The sequence below is a fragment of the Hemitrygon akajei genome, chromosome 5 (assembly GCF_048418815.1).
Source record: "Hemitrygon akajei chromosome 5, sHemAka1.3, whole genome shotgun sequence".
In the NCBI taxonomy this organism is placed as follows: domain Eukaryota; kingdom Metazoa; phylum Chordata; class Chondrichthyes; order Myliobatiformes; family Dasyatidae; genus Hemitrygon; species Hemitrygon akajei.
In genome coordinates this window covers 86,149,078-86,172,266 of record NC_133128.1, presented here as the reverse complement: position 1 = coordinate 86,172,266, position 23,189 = coordinate 86,149,078, and the positions used below count along the sequence as shown (strand labels likewise).

Genomic DNA, 23,189 nt, shown 5'->3' with positions numbered 1-23,189 from the left:
TAATGCAGTTATTTACTTCAAGTTGCCAGGTTTCCATACAGGAGTTCTCATATAGAAAGCTATGGTTTTCAATCTGTTGAAGAACAGTGGTGTAAAGCCCAAACCTATTGACAATATCTGCAAATAATCAAGATGGTGCACACCAAACTAGTTACAGAGATACAGTAGGTGTCAGAACATAAAGTACAGTAAGAGGACTGATAGACATGAAATAATTAATATTCTAAAACACATTTGATAGTTAAAACCTGATGTTCAAATACAATTGACTTCAGGATTTGATTATGCATCATAAAAGTATTCAGATATTTGAGAATTTCCCACTGGGCCTATTTATTGTTTGGGTTAATGTTTTGGCTCCATGGAAATTTCTCTAGTACTCATGCATTTGTTTTAAGATTCAGAAGGGATTAATTACAGATTAAAACTCACTCAACCTCTTCCAGAAGCTCAAACTTGCAATTCATTTTAACATTATCCTACCCTGGCACTCAACACTTCCTTAAAAACTTCATACCCTTAAATCATAAATTTCTGAACAATTATTAGTTGAATATAAAGTTCAACAGTCCTGTAGCTACTGATAAAATGTTTGATAGTGTTTAGGGCAAGCAAAGATGTACAAACGTCTTAAAAAATGGAAGGAGCTACTGCTCTGGAATATTATGCAGCTAAAATGCATAAAGTGCTACTAGTAATTATCTTTAAATTAAGGATATACGATACAGTGTGCACACAAATATTAGAATGTGGATTTCAGCATGCTCATTTTTCAGCTTAAGAATGGTATATATGAAAGTGGAGAAATAAATTTCTAAATGGGACAAACTAATTTAAAGTTTGCATCTGAAAATAGTAATTCAAGATCGTTAGATTAACTGATGCAGCAATTAAATGTAATTGTATCAAATGATATATTAAGTTATTTGTTCCTGTTTATCTTGAGCATCCTTTTAAGAAAATATTTAGTAGAAATACTGAAAAATAGAAGCTATCTCAGTCATGAAATACTGACCTCAGCACTTGTCCCTGTGCTAGGCCCAAGCCTTTCAAACACACTGGGTCTACGAGACGTGCTCTCAGAAATGGTCTTTGAATTTTCAACTGTAACCTTCCGTCTCACTTTTGACATTCTGATTCATTGGAAGCTAAAAATAAAAAGACAACCATATGAAAGTGTAAAGGACAAAATTTAGCTTCTTTATTTGAACGTTTCGCTATAACTATGATAAACTGAAAACTAAAGCAGCAGATGTAGAATCAAATAGATTATACAGCCAAAGATTGTTTCTTTGGGAACATAAAGTTGCAGTTTGAAACACAAAAGATTTATAAAAATAGGTTTCTTCTTAGCTTTAAAATTGTTCCGCTGTTTGGTTGATTACACTTATTGGGATTGTCTGCATTATATTTCAAAGTTTATTCTACAATCTTCACAGCCATAATATTCAAAAGGCTACAAAATCAACACAAATGCTGAAAAGTTCAACACATCTTAGATTGTCCATTCAGGGGGCCTGACCATTATAATAAACAGCTACCCATTCAGAATAACAGTTCCTCTTTAAAAATAACTTCATCAGATCAGTACCAAATTTACCCAATTTTACAAGCTTTCATTGGTCATTGTGGGGGAGATTTCTTGTCAGGCTTACATAAAAATGTTAATGGTTATATTTTAGAAACAACTTGCAAGCGTCAGTACCGGGACTGGATGTTACGTTCAGCAAATGCATGCCGCCATTGTGTCTGTGATGGCAGTAAATGCATGTGATATTGTCAATCTTGCCGATGCAGAAAATGCCTGAAAGTGAACAATGCAGTTAACACCCTAGCAGTGAGGCCTTAATCACTTGGCTGCATTGGATAGGCTACACTGTACTCTTCCACTATATCAGATTCCTGAGACAGGTTATTTATTCTGTGTTCTGTCATGGGAAGAAACCTTGAAGTGCAACATCCAAAGATCCCCTGGAAACCTCTAACAGCTCAAAGCGAAAAAGGGGCAATTGTGAAGGTGTGGAGAACTGCAAGGCCTTGCTTCAGAAGCACGCAGTATCTCTACATAAGCAACAGAAGCACATCATTTCACAACCATTTATGTAGAGATATGGCGCGCTCCTGAAGCAAGACCCTGAGGTTCTCCACCCACCCTATTAGCCACCTCCTGTCCTATCTGTAGAAGAGACTGTGGTTCACATATTGGCCTCATCCACAAAGCTGGAGTGGAAGCAAGTCATCTTCAATCTCAAAGGACTGCCTAAGGACTACCTCTTAACAAAAAGGCATAACAACAGGCCCACAGATATGGATACACAGTTGCATGAAAAAGTTTGTGAACCCTTTGTAATTACCCAGTTTTCTGCATTAATTACTCATAAAATGTGGTCTAATATTCATCTAAGTCACAACAATAGACAATAACTATCTGCCTAAACTAATAACACATAAACAATTGTATTTCTTCTTGTCATTACTGACTACACCATTTGAACAATCAGTCTAGGTTCAAAATAAGTATGTGAACTTTAAGGGTAATGCTTTCTAAAAAGCTATTTGGAGTCTGGTGTTCCAATCAGTCACATGAGATTGGAGGTAGATAGATAGATAGATAGATAGATAGATACTTTATTCATCCCCATGGGGAAATTCAACTTTTTTTTCCAATGTCCCATACACTTGTTGTAGCAAAACTAATTACATACAATACTTAACTCAGTAAAAAATATGATATGCATCTAAATCACTATCTCAAAAAGCATTAATAATAGCTTTTAAAAAGTTCTTAAGTCCTGGCGGTAGAATTGTAAAGCCTAATGGCATTGGGGAGTATTGACCTCTTCATCCTGTCTGAGGAGCATTGCATCGATAGTAACCTGTCGCTGAAACTGCTTCTCTGTCTCTGGATGGTGCTATGTAGAGGATGTTCAGAGTTATCCATAATTGACCGTAGCCTACTCAGCGCCCTTCGCTCAGCTACCGATGTTAAACTCTCCAGTACTTTGCCCACGACAGAGCCCGCCTTCCTTACCAGCTTATTAAGACGTGAGGCGTCCCTCTTCTTAATGCTTCCTCCCCAACACGCCACCACAAAGAAGAGGGCGCTCTCCACAACTGACCTATAGAACATCTTCAGCATCTCACTACAGACATTGAATGACGCCAACCTTCTTAGGAAGTACAGTCGACTCTGTGCCTTCCTGCACAAGGCATCTGTGTTGGCTGTAGATTGTGTTGGTTGTAGAGGCGCCTTGCCTTATAAAAAAAAGTCAGGTTACTGACAAAGCCTGCTCTTCTCTTTTTGTGCACCATGTCTCGATTAAAACAACTTTCAGAGGACCTTAGAGGAATTGTAGAGATGCATGGAGCTGGAAAAGGCTACAAAAGCATATCTAAAGACGAGTGTTCATCAGTCCACAGTAAATCATCTGTAGATAATGGAGGAAATTCAGTACTGTTGCTACTGTCCCCAGGAGTGGGTGTCCTGTAAAGATAACACCAGGAGCACGACGTGCAATGCTGAAAGAGATGAAAAAGAACCCAAGGGTAACAGCAAAATACTTGCAGAAATCTCTAAAATTTGCTAGTCTCTGTTCATGTGTCCACTATAAGAAAAACACTAAACAAGAATGGTGTTCATGGAAACCACTGTTCTCCAAAAAAAAAACATTGCTGCACGTCTCAAATTTTCAAAAGACTACATGGATGTTCCAAAACACATTCCTGGGGCAATGTTCTGTGGACAGATGAGACAAAAGTTGAACTTTCTGGCAGAAATACATACTGCTATGTTTGAAAGAAAAAGGGCATTGTACACCAACATCAAAACGTCATCCCAACTGTGAAGCATGGTGGAAGGAGCATGCTTTGGGAGCTGCTTTGCTGCTTCAGGGCCTGGACAGCTTGAATTCAAAATTTTACCAAGACATTTTACAGGAGATCACGCCATGGAAACCGGGATAAGCACCGGCCTGATGAGCCTATAAGGCTCGGGACAGACTGTAACTTTAACTTAATTTTACAGGAGAATGTCAGGGTAGCCATCCATTACCTGAAGATTAATAGAAGATGGATGATGCAACAAGACAATGACCCAAAACACAGGAGTAAATCAACAACAGAATGGCATAAAAAGAAGAAAATTTGTCCAGACCTTAACCAAATTGAGATGCTGTGGCAAGGTATCCCAGAAATATTGATGAACTGAAAAGTTAATATGGAGGAATGGTCTAAAATTCCTACAAGCTGATATGCAAGACTGGTCAACAGTTACCAGAAACGTCTGACTGAAATTATTGCTATACAAGGGAGGGTCACACCAGTTACCAAAAGCAAAGGTTCACATACTTTTTCCAACAAATACATGTAATGTTGGATCATTTTTCTCAATAAATAAAGGAACAAGTATAATGTTTTGTATTATATGTTTAATTGGGTTCTCTTTCTGCAGAAATAGGGAAAATTCTACAGGGCTCACAAACTTTCTAGCACCACTGTAACACTGCTTGTAAAGGAAGGTCAATAAAGGTATGCCTGTTTTGTTGGAGTGCAGGATATGAAACTAAACTTAATACTTTTACATAACAAAAATCTATTAGGATTTGTCTTGAAATTATTTATTGATCACAGATTATAAATGATTTATATTGGCCTCAGCTCCACTTCAGTGCCATTCCCGTAACTCTCAGTTCCTCTAATATTCAAATATTTAATCTTCAACTTAAAAAGTTATTTTATTATATGACCTCCACCACCCTTTGGGGGCAGACAATTCCAGATATTCTATACACCTCAGTTTTACAGAAACGGATCCTGATATTCACCTCCCCCAGCCCCCCACTTTCCACCAATTCCCCAGTCATCACAGACTCACCTTCAGGTGAGAAGGGCTCTGGGAAACTCAGACATGGCAAAGCATTGGGACCGAATGGTGTGAACCCAAAGGTCCTGAAGGAGTGTGCTGAGCAGCTGTGTGGAGTTCTCCTCACCCTGGAAAGGGTCCCGACTGTGTGGAAAACATCATGTGTGGTTCCAATACCCAAGAAGGGTCTTGAATGACTACCATCCAGTGGTCTTGACGTCACACAACATGAAGACCCTAGAGAGGCTGGTCCTGACTCACCTCCGAGCCCTGGTCAGGTCAGCTCACCAGTTTGCCTACCAGGAGCACATTGGAGTTGGCGATACTGTCATCTACCTGCTGAACAGAGCCTACTCCCATTTGGATAAACAAGGCAGCACTGTGAGGATCATATTTTTTTTATTTCTCAAGCGCCTTCAATACCATGCAGTCCTCATTGCTGGGGGAAAAAGCTCCGTTCAATGCAAGTTGGCACTTCCATTGTATCCTGGATAATGAACTACCTGACTGGCAGACCACAGTTTGTGTGACTTCAGAGCTGTGTGTCAGACATGGTTATAAGGATCACCAGGGCCCCACAGGGGACTGTATTGGCTCCCTTCCTGTTTACCCTGTATACCTCGAACTTTTGATACAACACTGAGTCATGTCATCTGCAGAAATTCTCTGATGACTCAGCAATAGTTGGGTGTATAAAGGGCAGATGGAAGGATGAATACAGGACCCTGGTGGAGGACTGCCAAATGGTGCAAGTTGAATCATCTGCAGTTCAACATCAGTAAGACAAAGGAGATGATGATGAACTTCAGGAAGATCAAGCCTGTACTGCTCCTTGTTACTACTGATGGTGAGGATGTGGATGTAGTGAAGACCTACAAGTACCTGGGGGTACACCCGGATGACAGACTTGGGTGGAGCACCAACATAGAGGCTATGTACAAGAAGAGCCAGAGTCACCTCTACTTCTTCAGGAGACTGAGGTCCTTTGGAATATGCAGGCCTCTCCTTCATACGTTCTACCAGTCTGTTGTCACCACCACAATCTTCTATGCAGTAGCGTGCTGCAGCACTGGCATCAACATGGGTGATGCCAACAGACTCAATAAACTGATTAGAAAGGCTGGCTTTGTTATAGGAGCCAAACTGGGCACATTGGAGGCTGGTGTAGAACAAAGAATCCTACCGAAAATCCTGGCAATTTTGGACAAACTTTTTCATCCTTTGCCTGCCACCTTGGCTGAACGGAGGAGCACTTTTAGTAATAGACTCAGACAACCACACTGCTCCAAAGAGTGCTATGCCATTAAGCTCCACAATGAGCCAACCTGCTGAGGAAGGTTGATGACCCCCCCCCCCCACTTCCTGTTACGACAATTTGAGGTAACATTCTTTATTCTTTCTTACTTCTCTTCTAATATTTGTATATCTATGCATTTATAAGTCACCTTCCTTCTTCTAAACGTCAAGGAATATAGACTAAAACTGACTCCAGGGTTTAAGTCTGTCTCCATGTATGTATTTTATCATTTGAGTATTGTATATTCAGTACTTGTTGCAAATTAAGTTTCATTCTGTAAACAAAGAACTGTAACATCATATGAGTGTAGATGACAGTTGACCTTTGGGGGTCAGATATGCTTCCAGATTCTAATGTTGGTTCAATTTGAGAAGGGCCTATGTGGTGTGGAGGATTGAGGAGGATGGGTGAGGGTGTGGGAGAAGAAAGTTAAACATCAATGCAAAGCCTCTAGTTCAGCAGGTTGTGCATTCATATCGAATTCAAGAGATGCTGGCACAAAACTGATAATCCAACATGGTATTAAAGGACCATTGAAATCCTGTAACATTAAACCAAGGGCTTATTTGCTCTTCAAGAAAATGTAAAAGATTTCATGGTTCAATTTCAAAGAGGAATAGGGTTCTGGGCAACATAGCACATGGAACCTTACAAAACAGCACAGTACAGTACTGACTCTTTGGATCTTGATGATGTGCTCACCTTTTAACCTACTCTATGATTAATCTAACGCTTCACTCCTATATAGCCTTCCATTTTCTCTCTAAATGTTTCTTAAATGTCTCTAATGTATTTGACTTTACCACCACTGCAGCAGCAGCATGTTCCATGCACCCACCACTCTGTGTAAAAAGTTATCTCTGACATCTCCCCCATCCTTTCCTCAAATCACCTTAACTTTATGCCATATATAAGCCATATATGTTAATATATGTTTCACTCTGGGAAAAAGCCTCTGGCTGTCCACTCGATCTCTGCCTCTTATCACCTTGTACACCTCTATCAAGTCACTTCTAATCTTCCCTTTGCTCCAAAGAGAAAAGCCCTGGCTTGTTCAACCTATCCTCACTAATCCAGGCAGCATCTGGAATCCTCTCTAAGGCTTCCTATAATGAGGCAACCAGAACTGAACTCAATATTCCAAGTGTGGTCTAACCAGGGCTTTATAGAGCTTCAACAGTATCTCACGGCTCTTGAACTAAACCTGTCAACTAATGAAGGCCAACACGCCATCTGCACTTTTAACAACTCTTTCAACTTGTGTGACAACTTTGAGGAGTTAATGGACATAGATCCCAAGAAATCTCTGTTCCTCCATGCTGCTAAGAATCTTGTCATTAACCTTGTATTCTGGCTTCCAATTCAACCTTCCAAAGTGAATCACTTCACACTTTTCCGGGTTGAATTCCATTTGTCACCTCTTAACCCAGTTCTGTATCCTGCCAATGTCCTATTGTAACTTATGACAACTTTCTACAATATCCACATCACAAAACTTCTGTGTCATTTCCAAACTTTCTAACACTCCCTTCCACTTCCTCATCCATGGGATTTATAAAATTCACAAAGAGCAAGGGACCAAGACAGATCCCTGCAGAACAGCACACAGTTCACAGGCCTCCAGGCAGAATATACTCCATCTACAACCCACCCCCTCCCCACCACCTTTTATAGGCAAGTCAATTCAGAATCCATGCGGCCAGTTTTCCCTGGATCCCATGCATGTTGACTTTCTGAATGAACCTACCATGGGGAACCTCGTCAAGCACCTTACTGAAATCCATATACACCACATCCATTGCTCTACCTTCATCAATGTGCTTTGTTACATCTTTGAAGAATTCAATCAGGCTCATTAGTGACTCCTCACAAAGCTATGTTCACTATCCCTGATCAGACTACGCTTCTACAAATGATCATAGATCCTGTCTTTAACAAAATTCTCCAGTAATTTGCCCATCACTGAAGTAAGACTTATTGATATATAATTCCCAGGGTTATCACTACAGCCTTGCATGAACAAGGGAATAACATTTGCCACTCTCTGATCATCTGTGGCCAGTAAGGATGCAAAGGTTAATGCCAAAGATGCAGCAACCTCTTCCCTCACTTCCCGTGGTAACCTGGGGTTTATCTCATCTGGCCCCGGGGGCTTATCTATCCTAATGTTTTTTAAAGGTTCCTGTACATCCTCTGTTTAATTTCAACATGGTCTAGCATTTCAGTCTGCCTTAAGTTGGCCTCACCAACATCAAGGTCCCTTTTAATGGTGAATCCTGAAGCCAACTATTCATTAAGGACTTTCTCTAGTTCCTCCGACTCCAGGTATATTTTCCTTTTCTATCCCTGATCGGTTCTATCCTCATTCTTGTTTTCCTTCTGTTCTTTATATATGTGTAGAATGCCTTAGTATTTTCCTTAATCCCACTCACTAAGGCCTTCTCATGCCCCCATCTAGCTCTCTTAAGTCCTGGCTACTTTGTAACTCTCAGGAGCCCGCTCTGATTTTTGCTTCCTAAAATCTTTCACCCAACATCATTGTAATAGTTTATCTGTTGATAAGTGTGCTGTTTTTAGAAACTAGCTCACATATTTTCTACAATAGTGATGACAAGTACAAGAAATAATGACTGACCTCTTGGCCCTTCAAGTGTGTTCTGCTATTCTTCATTCATTTTCTTCCACCTTAACTCCAATTTACCACTGATTGATCTCAGCTTTAAATATAACTAAATTGGAATTCCTAAGATTCCCAAACCTCTAAGTGAAGAAATTTCTAGCGCTCAACTCGCCAGCTAAAGGGAACAATTTTTAAAACTGCCTGTCAAGGCTCTTTAGAATCTTACACAGGTTTCAATTAGTTTAATTCTATTCTTCTGATCTCCAGTGATTGTCAGTTCATTCTTCACACTTTCATCACAAATCAATCCTGTCATCAAATAAATCAATTTAGTAAATCTTTGCAGAGTGCTATAAAGAGATTTTGTCTCTTTTTTAAGATATAGATACTGCACACGAAGGGCAAAAAATTGTACGTTCATCTCTAATTGCCTCATGAACTGATGAACAATTTTAAGTTAAGACTTGACCACATTGATGCACTAGTCACACTCAGGTCTGATCAGTAAAGGCAGAGAAATCTTTCAAAAGTGATCAGTGAATCATAGTAAGTTTATGATAATACCATTGCCAAAATTACATTTTCACAATAAGTTGTTTATTTACAGAGCTATGCAAAAGTCTTTGGCACCCTAGATTCTAAATGGTTTTAGATGATAGAGGCCTGATCTCAACATCATCGAAACTGTCTGGGATTACTTGGAGAGACAGAAACTAGCAAAAAAGCCAAAGTCTGTAGAAGAACTGTGGCAAGTTCTCTAAGATGTTTGGAACAACCTACCAGTCGACTTTCGTATAAAACTGCACAACGGTGTACATAAGAGAATTGATGCAGTTTTAAAGGCAAAGGATGGTCACACCAAATATTGATTTGATTTCATTTTTTTTTTTACTGTTTACTGCTCTTCATAGTAATTGTTTTGATATTTAGAAACTTTTCATTTGATTATTTTGAAAGCATCTTTGCTTTACAGATTTTTAAGACTTCTACACAGTATTATACTTTAATTCAAATTCTTATCCACAACTGTGGTAGTGTGATTTGAATTCATAGCTCTAGGTTTCCAACCACAAATCTAGTAATTTAACCACAACACTATATACCACCAAGTATATCTTTACTGAAATAATAAACCCTGAACTATTGTAACTATTGTAATGTTTTAATTATTATTTTATTGATGCAATTTTGCACTCCAACTGGCTTGCATACTAATTTTCTGTAAGTCAGGAAACAGCTGAAGGAGCTCAGTAGATCAGGAGGCATATTTGGAGGCAAAGGGATGGTCAACATTTGGATCAAGACCCTGCCTCAATCCAAATTTGTTTCTCTTTCACTTGTCTACACAGTATTCCACATGCCACCTTCTTTCTTATCTGTATCTCTTTGCACACCAGATGCTTTACTTTCCCTTCCACAGTTATTCACAAATTTGGTCGCAATACACTCAATGCTTGATAACTCCAAGGTCATTAATATAAACTAAAAACAAGCAATGATCACTTAGGCATTCCACTAGTTAATCACCCCTCAACTGGAACATGACTATTTCTACTCTGTTGGCTAGTCAAACCTTGTCAGTGCTAATGTATCATCCCAAATCCCAGAACATCTTAGCTTGTGTCACCTCAAGAAGCAGACCCTGAAAATCAAAATACTTTATCCTCCGGTTCCCCTTTAACAATGCTCCTAGTTACATCCTGATAAGATTCCAAGTGGCCAAACATAATTTGTCTTGTAAATAATCACAATGTACAAGGCAAGTAACGTCTAATCATGTTATTCCATTCTAAGTGTCCTGCTAAGGCTTTCTTAATAATAGACTCCGCACTTTCAAACAACTCAGACTAAGCATTCTCTCGTATTCTTAAGTAGTCCTGCATCATTTGCTGTTTTGCAACTGTGGAGACTTTAATTGATTTTCCATCCTAGATCATTGTAGCCATCTCTTTGAGAAATCAGAATACAAATCAGTGAGAATACAGGTTTTTTAGGAGTAATGGAGAGAAAGATCAGTCCTTTCTTTGGTTCTTCACTATATCTGGGATGGTCCTTTGTGAAGCCAGGCACGGAGTATTTGATTAATGTATCAGGTTTCAATCTTTGAAATACTTCAATCTTTTAGCCTTACACTTTCACTTTGCAATGATAGGATGAAACAATTTCCGATTGAACTTTTATTTCCCCTCCCCATGGAATATCACTTTGTTCAGTGTTTTAATTTAAATTTGTATCACTGCTTATCTCTGATATACTATTCAATCTAATTATCCAATCTATTCTAACCGTTTCATCTTTTAAACCGATGTAATTAGTACATTCTTTGTCACAAGGCCTATGCGAGTTTCTAAATGGTGCATTACACCATAATTACGATTACCAAATTCCTTGTCCATTAAAAAGGCACACATTTTTATTGTCTTTCCCTCATTAATATTTCATGCTTTAATGGATTAAAAATCAAATTTACTATATTTCAAGTTATATCTTGAATCTGGCATATTTGCCAATCTTCATCTCATGGTTTTAATCATATGAATACAGCTAATTACCTTTATTGTTGAAAAGTTAATTATGCTGAAAAGTTAATCATGCACTTTGCCACTTGATTTACAAGAGCATTTTTAAAATGTGATTGGTTACTTTGTCAACTTGATGAGAGCTTGAAACAGTTATGTTACGTTCACAAACTGAACTGCCTATATCAGTACAAATGCCTAGTTTAGAAAGTAAAACAAAGTGGTCTCGACATAGTGCACTTAGAGCAACAGACAAAGGCAAAGCTCTGGTAATGAGTTTTGTCAGTAGTGGTAATAATCATAAAGCCAGATTTAAGAGCCTCATACATGACTTATGCTACCACTTTATTAATGTGCACTGGTTCAATTTTTCCAAAAGTAAAATTTAACTCAGCTATTCAAGCTAGACAGTCCCAGGCCTAGTTTATGATCTGCACTGATCTAATGGACCTTAGCACTCTTGAGGCAGAAAGGTATGGGAGTCAGTTTGAAAGATGTCTCGATTAATATCCAGTGATCTCTGCAGCAAAGTGAACACTAAGTCACCGAGTGCAGCATTACATTTTACTGTAATCAGCTTTCTACCATTAGTCATAATCCAGGCTTGTACCTGAAAAACAGATATTTCAGCAATCACAGCACTAGAAACAGAAGTGAAGAAAATGAGATTCAAGGGCAAGGGGGAAGAATCTGGGTTGAAGTTCAATTTCCTGATAATATATCAGCAGCAATGTCATAAAATCTGCACTTGGAGAATGGCAGCATCATGTTTTTTGCACTTTGTTACAAAAATTGTAGTATTCTACTTCTTTTTCCAAGATAACTGAACGTTCCCATACCTCACTGAAATATTGTGATATGAACATGCACGCATTTCAATCAGTACTTAATGAATGAACAAAGTATTTGTCATTCTGAGTCTGTATAGGACTACATTTCTACTGATGGAATGTAGCCCTATACATTACTTAGCTTTGTTTTGTGCCATTCATCCTACACAAAAATATTATCGATTGCAGTCAGAGCTAAGGTTAGGGCTAAGGCCTAAAGCAACCTACTTGAACTTGGAAGCACCCAGTTAAATTTTACCACTGAATTGCCATCATTTGTACCCAAAGAAATCAAAATTCTGTGATGTTCTAAACTGGGATCATGCATGATTAATTTGAACTTTGCCCACTCATGGTACTTTTCAATATTGTGTCAGTATTGAAGATACGTTGAGAAAAATCAATTTCTTCTCATGCAACATTCTTTACTTAGTATTCACCATGTCCTGACTGAAAACTGCTTTGACTAATTTGATGGCTTCAGTGGATACCATGACAGAATTAAAACATATTTATTTCAATAAATGCTTTCAAGAAGTATTTAAGAATGGTGTCTTATTATCATGAACACTATCCACAACTACTCTACCAGCCCTTCACATAAGTACAGTTTGTGTGTAGAGTTTGGATGGCATTATTCAAATTTACAATCAACAAGAGATTAAAATTTTCTTCCTTTATCAAACTGAAAGGCAAGCTCTCCAACTCAAAAGGTAAAAGAGTACACAAGATTGTTATCAAGGTTACATTTGTCAAAACTATGAATCAAGTTCTATTCTTTATTTGCATAAAAGTCTGGAACATGATAGATTCCTTTTGTTCTCTCAGAAAAATAGTTCCAAAATATTAATTACAAACCTTTGCAACAGAACAAAACAAAGGATATAATTATTTTGTAGATCAGTATGTGAAGAAACTCATTCACTTACAAAATACAGCATATTAAAGAGAGCTGAAACTTTCAATGACTGGCAAACCACACAAGTTCACCATTCACCTGTCTACAATTTTTTCCCTTCATGCAGATGGCCACAACTTCCTATAGGAAAGCTGGCTCTCAGTTGCCTGGTGAGACCAGAAGCAGAGATACCTTGTGTTGTATTGAGCTCACCTGTCAGTTGACAGCCAGCATTTCAGTGGAAGACATTGCTCCAAAATGGTCTTAACAGCTGGTAAAAGCACATTTCAGACTAAAATTTAAAGCTGTTATTGAGTTTAGATGTTTGTGACAAACTTTGAGATTAATAAGCATGCAACAACTCAAAAACTATAATTCATTTAAATAATTTTGAAAAAAATAAACAACATAATAGTAGAACAACTAAAACATTTAAGTCTACTTAAGTCAACTCAATAATACCAAATAAGAAGGAAGTCAACTTGTACTTGCAGCCATTTCTTCCCATTGAAACCTATGGGCCTGTTGGACTTAGGAAAGGTGTCTAGAATTGTTGAACAGCATAACAGAAAGGCAGGATTTCAGTCTAAATTCAGAGTTCTGTTTTTCTAACCAGCTTCAAGTAGAAGTGCCAGATTTTAAATGAAATATTCACACCCATTATCTTATTTTTTCATCATGCTACAGGCAGATCACCATGAAGATGCTCTCAGAACCAAGGAACAGCAAAACATTTACTTTTAGTATGGTGAATTGTAATATTTTACCAAAATCTTTCAAAATAGTCTGTTTTGCTTCAAACACCTCATGAGAGAAATTTGTTCACAGCGGATTCCCACATCTCCCCCTTTCGTTTAATTTCAACAATTCAAACAATACATAACTTCATTATGGTCCATGTTTTGGAAAATTATAAATAACAAGAGTTGTGGAAAAGTATTAGAGAAAGGAAAATATTGCATCTGTCATCAAAATGACAAATTATAGATCAATTAAATCAACTTTTTTCATGTAGAGGTAAATCAACAATTCAAATTAATTTTATAGACCACTCAAATGGTCTGATTACATTAAATCTCAGAAGCAATGCATTACAAATGATACCAGAAAGATGAATGACAAATATAAAACCAGAACACAGCCTCAAATTAAAATACATCTGCAAGATAAAAGTATACATGTAAATCATTAAAAACTCAAGTTTTTCCACACAAAGCTTGTAAAATAAAGTTACAAGACAAAAGCCTGAGAATCAATAAATAGTTGGGATGCTGGAGAGGTTTTTTTTGAAGAATGTACTGTGTGGGTCATGAATCACCATCTGCATTTGCATTTCTTTTATAACATTTACACACTACAAGAAGCATAAGTAAAATTACCAATTTTTCAACAGTTTATTTTAATCCTGCTTTTCTTAAAAGTTTTCTTCCTTATAACAGGATGAAACTTTCTTGAGGTGCAGCTCCACAACACCTGTTGCCCTCTGATGGCTTATCCTTATTTGTATTCTACTTGTGATCGTAAGATTGTCAGTAGGCTATTTAAACACAACAGAAACCTAACCTGTTCCTACCTCCACATCATGTGCATACACATGTATTTTAACTGAAAATTGATTTATTTATCATATAACCTAGCCAATTTCCCTTTCAATCCAGGATATCAAAAGCAATTGTTTCTTCATTAACACCACACTAAATAAAATCAGGTAGAATATAACCTATTCATTTTTTATGCAGACACGAGTAACTCTTTAATGATTCCCAAATGAGCAGTACCTTTTATGCACTCTTTGAAAGGAATAATAAAGCTACACCAATGCCAGTCCATACAATATCTATGACCCTGTTATATCTGCCTCAGAGGCCAACGTCAGGACACCTTTCAAGAGGGCACTGAAAACCTGAGCTAAGCAAAGGATGAGAGTATCAAAGGACATCTTCAATCTCTCACTGCTGCAGTCAGGGGTCCTCCTTTTTCAAAAAAGCTTCAATTATACCAGTGCCAAGAAGAGCTGAGTGAGCTGCCTCAATGTCTATTACCCAGTTGCATTTACATCTACTGTGATGAAGTGCTTTGAGATGTTGATCATGGTTAGAATTAACTCCTGCCAAAGCAAGGACCTGGACCCACTACAATCTGCCTACTACCACAATAGGTCTACGGTAGGTGTAATTTCACTGGGTCTACACTCAGACTTGGATGACTCTATATCAGGCTGCAGTGATGGGGGTCTATCATCAAGGACGTCCACCACACAGGCCTTGCTCTCTACTCACTGCTGCCATCAGGAAGAAGGTACAGGACCCTCAAGACCCATACCACCAGGTTATGGAATATTTATTACCCCTCAACCATCAGGCTCTTGAAACAGAGGGAATAATTTCACTTGTCCTAACTCTAAACGGTTTCCACTCAGTTTCAAGGACTCTTCATCTCATGAAGAGTTTATTTATTTTTTTGTTTATTTATCATACTTTCCCCTTTTGTACTTGCACAGTTTGTTGTCTTTTGTACATTGGTTGTTTTTCTGTCCTACTGGGTGCAGTCTTTCATTGTGTTTCTTGAATTTTCTGTGTATACGCACAAGAAAATGAATCTCAGGGTTCTATATGGTGACATATATGTTCTTTGATAATAAATTTATTTGTACTTTGCTTATTGATTACAACTCAACATTCAACACAATCATCTCCTCAGCACTAATAAATAAGCCTCAACTCCTAGGCCTCTGTGCCTCCCTCTGCAACTGGATCCTTGACTTCCTAACTGGTAGTCCAGTCAATGCAGATTGGAAATAACATCTCCTCCTCACTGGCACACCTCAAGGATGTGAGCTTAGCCCACTGCTCTAATCTCTCTACACCCATGACTGTGTGGCTAGGCACAGCGTAAACACCATCTGTAAATTTGCTGACATCACAACTGTTGTCGGCAGAATCTCAGATGGTGATGAGGAGGTGCACAGGATTGAGACAAATCAGCTGGTTGAGTTGTGCTGCAACAATAACCTTGCACTCCATGTCAGGAAGACCAAGAAACTGATTGTGAACTTCAGGAGGGGGAGTTGAAGGAACACACACCAGTCCTCATCGAGGGATCGGTGGTGGAAAGGGTGAGCAGTTTCAAGATCCTTGATGTCAACACCTCTGAAGATCTATTCTGGGCCCAACATATTAATGCAATTATGAAGACAGCATGTCAGTGGCTATATATCATTAGGTGCTTGAGATTTTGATGTCACTATCAAATATATCATGGAGAGCAGTCTAACTGCCTGGTATGGCTGGGCCACTGCACAATATCAGAAAAAGCTGAAAAAAGTTGAACACTCAGCCAGTTTCACCATGGGCACCAGCCTCCCTACTATCGAGGACAGCTTCAAAAGGCAGCATCCATCAGTCAGAACACCCTCCACCCAGGTGCCCTCTTCTCACCATCACCATCAGAGAGGAGGTACAGAAGCCTCAATGTTTCAGATTTCTGAATGGACAATGAACCCATGAAGACTACCTCACTACTTTTGCTCTTTTTTTTTGCACTACATGTACTTTTTATATATACTTTTTAATAAGTTATAGTATATTTTGTGTTGCACCATACTTCTGTCACAAAACCAATTTCACAACATACACATCAGTGATAATAAACCTGATTCTGATCCTTGTCTAAATGAAGTGTCTCAACCCCAAAATGTCAACTGCCCATTTCCTTCAACAGCTACTGCCTGTTTCTCCAGCAACTTATTTACTTTTCAATTCACTCTTATCATCAGCTAATCCACTGGGAAGCTTTCTTTATGTGCCTTCTCTTTGTAAAGAATTATGGAGCAAATCTGGAAAGATTTATTAAATGTAGAAGAGGTTGAAAGAAAGAAAAATTCAGATAGCTATGTAGAATAAAATGCTTAAAAACAAGCACTATGGCAACATTTTTCTTTAACAAAGAGCCTGAATTATATTTGAATCAGTAAGAAAACCATAATAAATCTAACATTCTCATAACACAGGCACAATGGACCAAATGGTTGTTTTACACTGTAGAACATGTTTCTGAAAAGATCAATAGCTACTTTCTATTTTTAAATTCTGTAAGCTATACAAACCAAAAGAAAGCACGAGATACAGTATAAGAAAATAGTGTCTTTTTTCTTTTTTCCATTTTAAACAACATAGGTTTGCCTTTTGCCAATCACTTTCATGAAAAAAATTACTGAACCAGTATTGTCCATCTTCAACTGAGCTGCGATGATGCTGCCTCTTTAAACTGGTAAAAGCTGTCTCCAAAAGGATCTCTTTTTTGTGCTGTCAGTGACAGTACTCCCAATATTACAGTAGTTCTTAGTGGTAGCAGTTGTGGGTAGCTCTACTGAGTAGTTGAAATGCATTTTGTAGATGCTACGATGTTTTCATGGAAGCAATTAATATTTAGGCTGGAACACAGAGTGTCAGTTAAACAGGCTGGTGCTTCTTGAGTATTGTCACAATTGCACTATGTAATATAGTCTATTACACTTCTGACAAGCTTTGTGAATGATAAAGAGGGGGCAGGGGTGGAATTGGAACTGGGTGACTCCTCAGGATCTCCAAAATTTGCTATGTACTTATAGCAACGGTATTTGTATGGTTGGTCAAGTTAAATCTGGTCCAATGGCGATCCTCAGAACTGGAATGCATGATTGTTAAGAGTAGGAGGCTGGACTCCCTCTGGTTGGTAGTGGCTGCTACCTAATTCATACATAATGAAAATATTGCTAAATCAGATCATGCCTTAATGACCGAATTCCGATGAAGGGTATCGACCCGCAATGTTGACTCTTCATTCCTCTCCGTAGATGCTGTCTAACTTGCTGAGTTCCTCTAGCATCTTGTGTGTGTTACCCTGGATTTCAGGCATCTGCTGAACATTGTGTGTTTATGCCTTAATGTTGTAAGATCATGTTGCATGCAGACATGGGCTGTTTCATTTTTTTTGAGGATATATGAATGGAATTGTACTTCCTGCACTCATCAGTAATCAATCTGACTTTCAACTCCATGACTGATAGAAGGTCAATGATGAAGCAGCTGAAGATGGTTAGGACATGGGCCAAGCCTTGAGGAAATTCAGCAGAGATTTCCCATTGACTTTAATTTTAACAGTGCCTTTCGATGCCAGAGTCAAATACTGCACTAATATGAAGAACAACAGTTCACATTTCACCTCAGAAATTCAGCTCTCTTACCCTTGTTACGATTAAGAGCGCAATGAGGTTTGGAGCCAAGAAGCCTTGCAAGATTCAAATGAGCACTGAAGAATCTGTTACTGGTAAGTTCATGACAACAGTACTGTGAAACCAGTAACACATTCTACCACTTTGCTGATCACAGTGAGAAAATGAACAGAAATGCATTTGGATGTATTGAATTTGTTCTGTTTTGTGGACAGGGCATACCAAGGTAATTTTTTACACTATTGAGTAACAGTGATAACTGAATTGGACAAGGTTTTCTAGTTCTAAAGTGGAAGCAAAGAGCAAAATATGCTAGACATACTCACTCCATAGAGTGTGTGACCTGTTCAGCATTCCCAGAATTCTATTTGTATTTCAGAATCCCAGTATTTGCTAATTTTCCCCCTAGAACTTTGGCAAACTTCTCTATATGTGTCGTGGAGAGTGTATTGACTGCTGAATCATGGCCAGTATGGAAGCACCAATGCCGTTGAATGGAAAATCCCACAAAAGATAATGGATTCGGCCCCGTACATCAAGAGTAAAACCCTCCCAACCACTAAGCACATCTACATGAAATGCTGCTGTAGGAAAGCAGCATCCATCATCAGAGATCCCCACCACCCAGATCTTGCTCTCTTCTTGCTGCTGCCATCAGGTAGAAAGTACAAGAGCCTCAGGACTTGCATCACCAGGTTCAAGAACAGTTACTACCCTTCAACCATCCGGCTATTGAATAAAAGGGGTTAACTACACTCACTTGCCCCATTATTGAAATGTTCCCACAACCAATGACCACACTTCAAGGACTCTTTATCTCACGTTCTCATTATTTATTGCTTTTGATTTATATTTGCATTTGCAGTTTGTTGTCTTCTGTACTCTGGTTGATCTTTCATTGATCTTGTTATAGTTACTATTCTATACATTTACTGAGTATGCCCACAGGAAAATGAATCTCAGGGTTGTATATGGTGACATATACAGTGCCATACAAAAGTTTGGGCACCCCTGGTCAAAATTTCTGTTACTGTGAATAGTTAAGTGAGTAGAAGATGAACTGATCTCCAAAAGTTATAAAGTTTAAGATGAAACATTCTTTTCAACATTTTAAGCAAGATTGGTGTATTATTTTTGTTTTGTACAATTTTAGAGTGAAAAAAAGGAAAGGAGCACCATGCAAAAGTTTGGGCATCCCAAGAGATTTGAGCTCTCAGATAACTTTTACCAAGGTCTCAGACCTTAATTAGCTTGTTAGGGCTATGGCTTGTTCACAGTCATTGTTAGGAAAGGCCAGGTGATACAAATTTCAGAGCTTTATCAATACCATGACTCCTCAAACCTTATCCAACAATCAGCAGCTGCCTAGCGCTCTGAATATTAAAATAAATGATGCCCACAAAGCAGGAGAAGGCTATAAGAAGATAGCAAAGTGTTTTCAGGTTGCTGTTTACTCAGTTTGTAATGTACAGTCGGCCCTCCTTATCTGCGAGGGATTGGTTCTGGGACCCCTTGCGGATACCAAAATTCGCGGATGCTCAAGTCCCTTATTCAACCTGTATCAATGCAGTGGACCTTAGTACCCAGCAGAACCCAAGACCTTATTTAACCTGGTTCAGTGCGGTGGACATTAGGACCCAGCGGCAGACATCTGAATCCCCAGTGTTTCTGTTCACGAAAATAGTCACGATAACGATTGAAAATAAAGTGGAAATAATAAAGTGATCGGAAAGAGGTGAAACGCCATCGGACATTGGAAAAGCGTTAGGATACAGTCGGTCAACGATCAGAACAATTTTAAAGGATAAAGTGAAAAAGGCCATGCCCCGATGAAAGCTACAATTATTACTAAGCAACGCAGTGGATTAATTATTGGGTTTTGGGTTTTTGATCCTCCATATCAACTCGGCACGGTGGAGAGCACACTCCATAGCGATCTGTCACTAGATCGAACTCAGGAACTTCCCGAGCCGGGCACTGAAACATACGTTAAGTGTTTTATATGCATAGAAAGGTAAAATATATACTATATATGAATGCAAATGTTTGACTAACTGACGCTAAATAATACTGGATGTACCTGTTCCGACTTACTTAGTAAGAGGACTTCCAATATTTTTCGATCCCGATCCATGATAACCTACGCACATCGTCCCGTATACTGTACTTTAAATCATCTCTAGATTACTTATAATACCTAATACAATGTAAATGCTATGTAAAATAGTTGTTATACTGCATTGTTTAGGGAATAATGACAAGAAAAAAGGTCTGCACGTACTCGAACAACAAGTGCTGGAAGAGCACTTACGGGTTTTCATGATTCGTGGTTGGTTGAATTCGCGGGTGCGGAATTTGCGGATAAGGAGGGCCGACTGTAATTAAGAAATGGCAGTTAACAGGAATGGTGGAGGTCAAGTTAAGGTTTGGAAGACCAAGAAAACTTTCCGAGAGAACTGCCTGTAGGATTGCTAGAAAGGCAAATCAAAACCCCTGTTTGACTGCAAAAGATTTTCAGGAAGATTTAGCAGACTCTGGAGTGGTGGTGCACTGCACAAAATATGACCTTCATGGAAGAGTCATCAGAAGAAAACATTTCCTGCATCCTCACCACAAAATTCAGCATGAGAAGTTTGCAAAGGAAAATCTAAACAAGCCTAATACATTTTGGAAACAAGTCCTGTAGACTGATGAAGTTAAAATAGAACTTTTTGGCCGCAATGAGCAAAGGTATGTTTGGAGGAAAAAGGGTGCAAAATTTCATGAAAAGAACACCTCTCCAACTGTTAAGCACGGGGATGGATCGATCATGCTTTGGGCTTGTGTTGCAGCCAGTGGCATGGGGAACATTTCACTGGTAGAGGGAAGAATGAATCAATTAAATACCAGAAAATTCTGGAAGCAAACATCACACTGTCTGTAAAAAAGCTGAAGATGAAAAGAGGATGGCTTCTACAACAGGATAAGGATCCTAAACACACCTCAAAATCCACAATGGACTACCTCAAGAGGCGCAAGCTGAAGGTTTTGCCATGGCCTTCACAGTCCCCCGACCTAAAAAAATTTGTGGATGGATCTCAAAAGAGCAGTGCATGCAAGACGGCCCAAGAATCTCACAGAACTAGAAGCCTTTTGCAAGGAAGAATGGGCAAAAATCCCCCAAACAAGAATTCTGTAGCTGGCTACAGAAAGCGTTTGCTAAAGGAGGTGTTACTAAGTACTGACCATGCATGGTGCCCAAACTTTTGCTTTGGGCCCTTTTCCTTTTTTATTTTGAAACTGTAAAGGATGGAAATAAAAAAATAATCTTGCTTAAAATATTAAAGAAATGTGTCATCTTTAACTTTATTCCTTTTGGAAATCAGGTCATTTTTTACTCACTTAGCTATTCACAGTAACAGAAATTTTGACCAGGAGTGCCCAAACTTTTGCATGCCACTGTATGTAATTTGATAATAAAATTTATTTTGAACTTTGAAATATTTAATATCATGTAGTCTAGTCTCATTATCTTGGCTGAATACTGTGTTCTCAGCCATTTCTTGAGTGAAGCAAATTGGCTGAGAAATGGCTTCTATAACAAGTATCACAGAAGGAAGCCAACCTACAACACATCCATCAAATGCCACTGGCTAATGAAGGGTGCGTGTTTTCCTTTAGGAAATAAAAGTTCACAGATCCAAAATCTGGGGAAATGATCCAAATTCATCCAGTTGGGTATTCATCATTGCATGATTTCAATAATGGAAAACCCAACTGAGTTCATTCAGCACACTGATACTCAAAGAGAGTACTCCACTCCCCCAACTGCTACTGCGATTTTTAGACAAAGCATTCTGTACCAGTTCAAATATGTGCCTCTCAAATTTTTCAACTAATTCAAAACTCACAGAAACTCAATAAGCTGTCGATCTGCCTCCATAGACACAGTCTGTCCTGCTTGGTAATTCCAACATTTTATATTCTTATTTCAGGAAGACAAGAGGTAGCTCTTCAGCTGTAGCATAAAAATGACAGTGATTATGCAGCAGTGCGATTTAAACACTCGGAAAGCAGTTCTGTGTCCTTAGAGACGTATTTCGAGCGGATCTTATAGAACTGCCCAGCAATAAATATGGACAAATTATACGATTCTTGGAATCTTGTTCTCTTGAGCATGAACGGAAGGAGGGTTTACTAGTTGGCATTAAAACGCACACACAAGCAGAGTCTGGATTCCCTTTAACACACACACACTCGGCCGGTTCCCGTTAACATACGCTGTTGACTGGCCAAAGAGGATCTAAACAATCGAGGCCTGCCCTTTTGTCCTGAGGGGGCCATCCGACCACGTCAATCCCGAGAGAGACGCAGCTGGCGACCCGGAACCGAGGGCCGAGGTTCATTGGTCGGCCAGGCCTTGCAGATGCTGCAATGAGGCATCCCTCCTGTCCGTGCCGCCATCGGCCTGGGCACACAGCTGCGAAACGGGTAACCGTAATACCTTGAGCGTTGAGATCGCCTCTTGGCTGAGGGAAATCCGCCGCCGCCTCGCCGCCTCAGGCTCGCGCGGCCCAACGCGACGCCATCCAGCTCCCGGTTCGGTCACGACGTCATCTCCGCGCGACGGCTTTCCCAGGGACGCGCATGCGCTGGCCGGTGACTGGCGCTCCGGCCACGGCGGGAAAGCCAGGCTGCGAGGAGTGTCAATCAGAAACAAGGTGTTAGATATATTTTAACAGAAACGTTTTTTAATTTAAATACCAGCTCAGGCAGAGAATCTGAGTCAAAAGTTTGGTTGACGAGTTTTCATTGGGACCAGTTGAAAAGAACTTAGAAAAAACGGGAATTAAAACGGAAACGGCCTGTGGAGAGAAGTTAAATATTTCAGGTCGAAGGTTCAGAAATGGGAGGGAGAGGATATAACTTAGTATTAAGTTAGTGGTAGTTGGGGGATAAAGGGAATAGCACTG

The 23,189-nt window shown here is 39.1% G+C and overlaps 1 protein-coding gene across 5 annotated transcripts in view; it reads right to left on the bottom strand.

The window, feature by feature from the left end:
* The window catches only part of LOC140727954 (zinc finger CCCH domain-containing protein 13-like), a 119,145-nt gene extending 96,292 nt beyond the window's left edge, over nucleotides 1-22,853 (bottom strand). For 4 of the 5 annotated variants that reach the window (XR_012098975.1, XM_073045961.1, XM_073045963.1 and 1 more), the window contains exons 1-2: nucleotides 22,721-22,853; nucleotides 1,016-1,148 (exon numbers count right to left, since the gene is read on the bottom strand). Coding sequence is in view for 3 of the 5 variants with exons in the window: in XM_073045961.1 (XP_072902062.1) it covers nucleotides 1,016-1,132 (117 nt within the window). In the remaining 2 variants the exon portion in view is untranslated. The remainder of the gene's footprint in view (nucleotides 1-1,015; nucleotides 1,149-22,720) is intronic. The other variant, XM_073045965.1, reaches the window with a different exon arrangement.
* Between the last annotated feature and the right edge of the window lie 336 nt (nucleotides 22,854-23,189).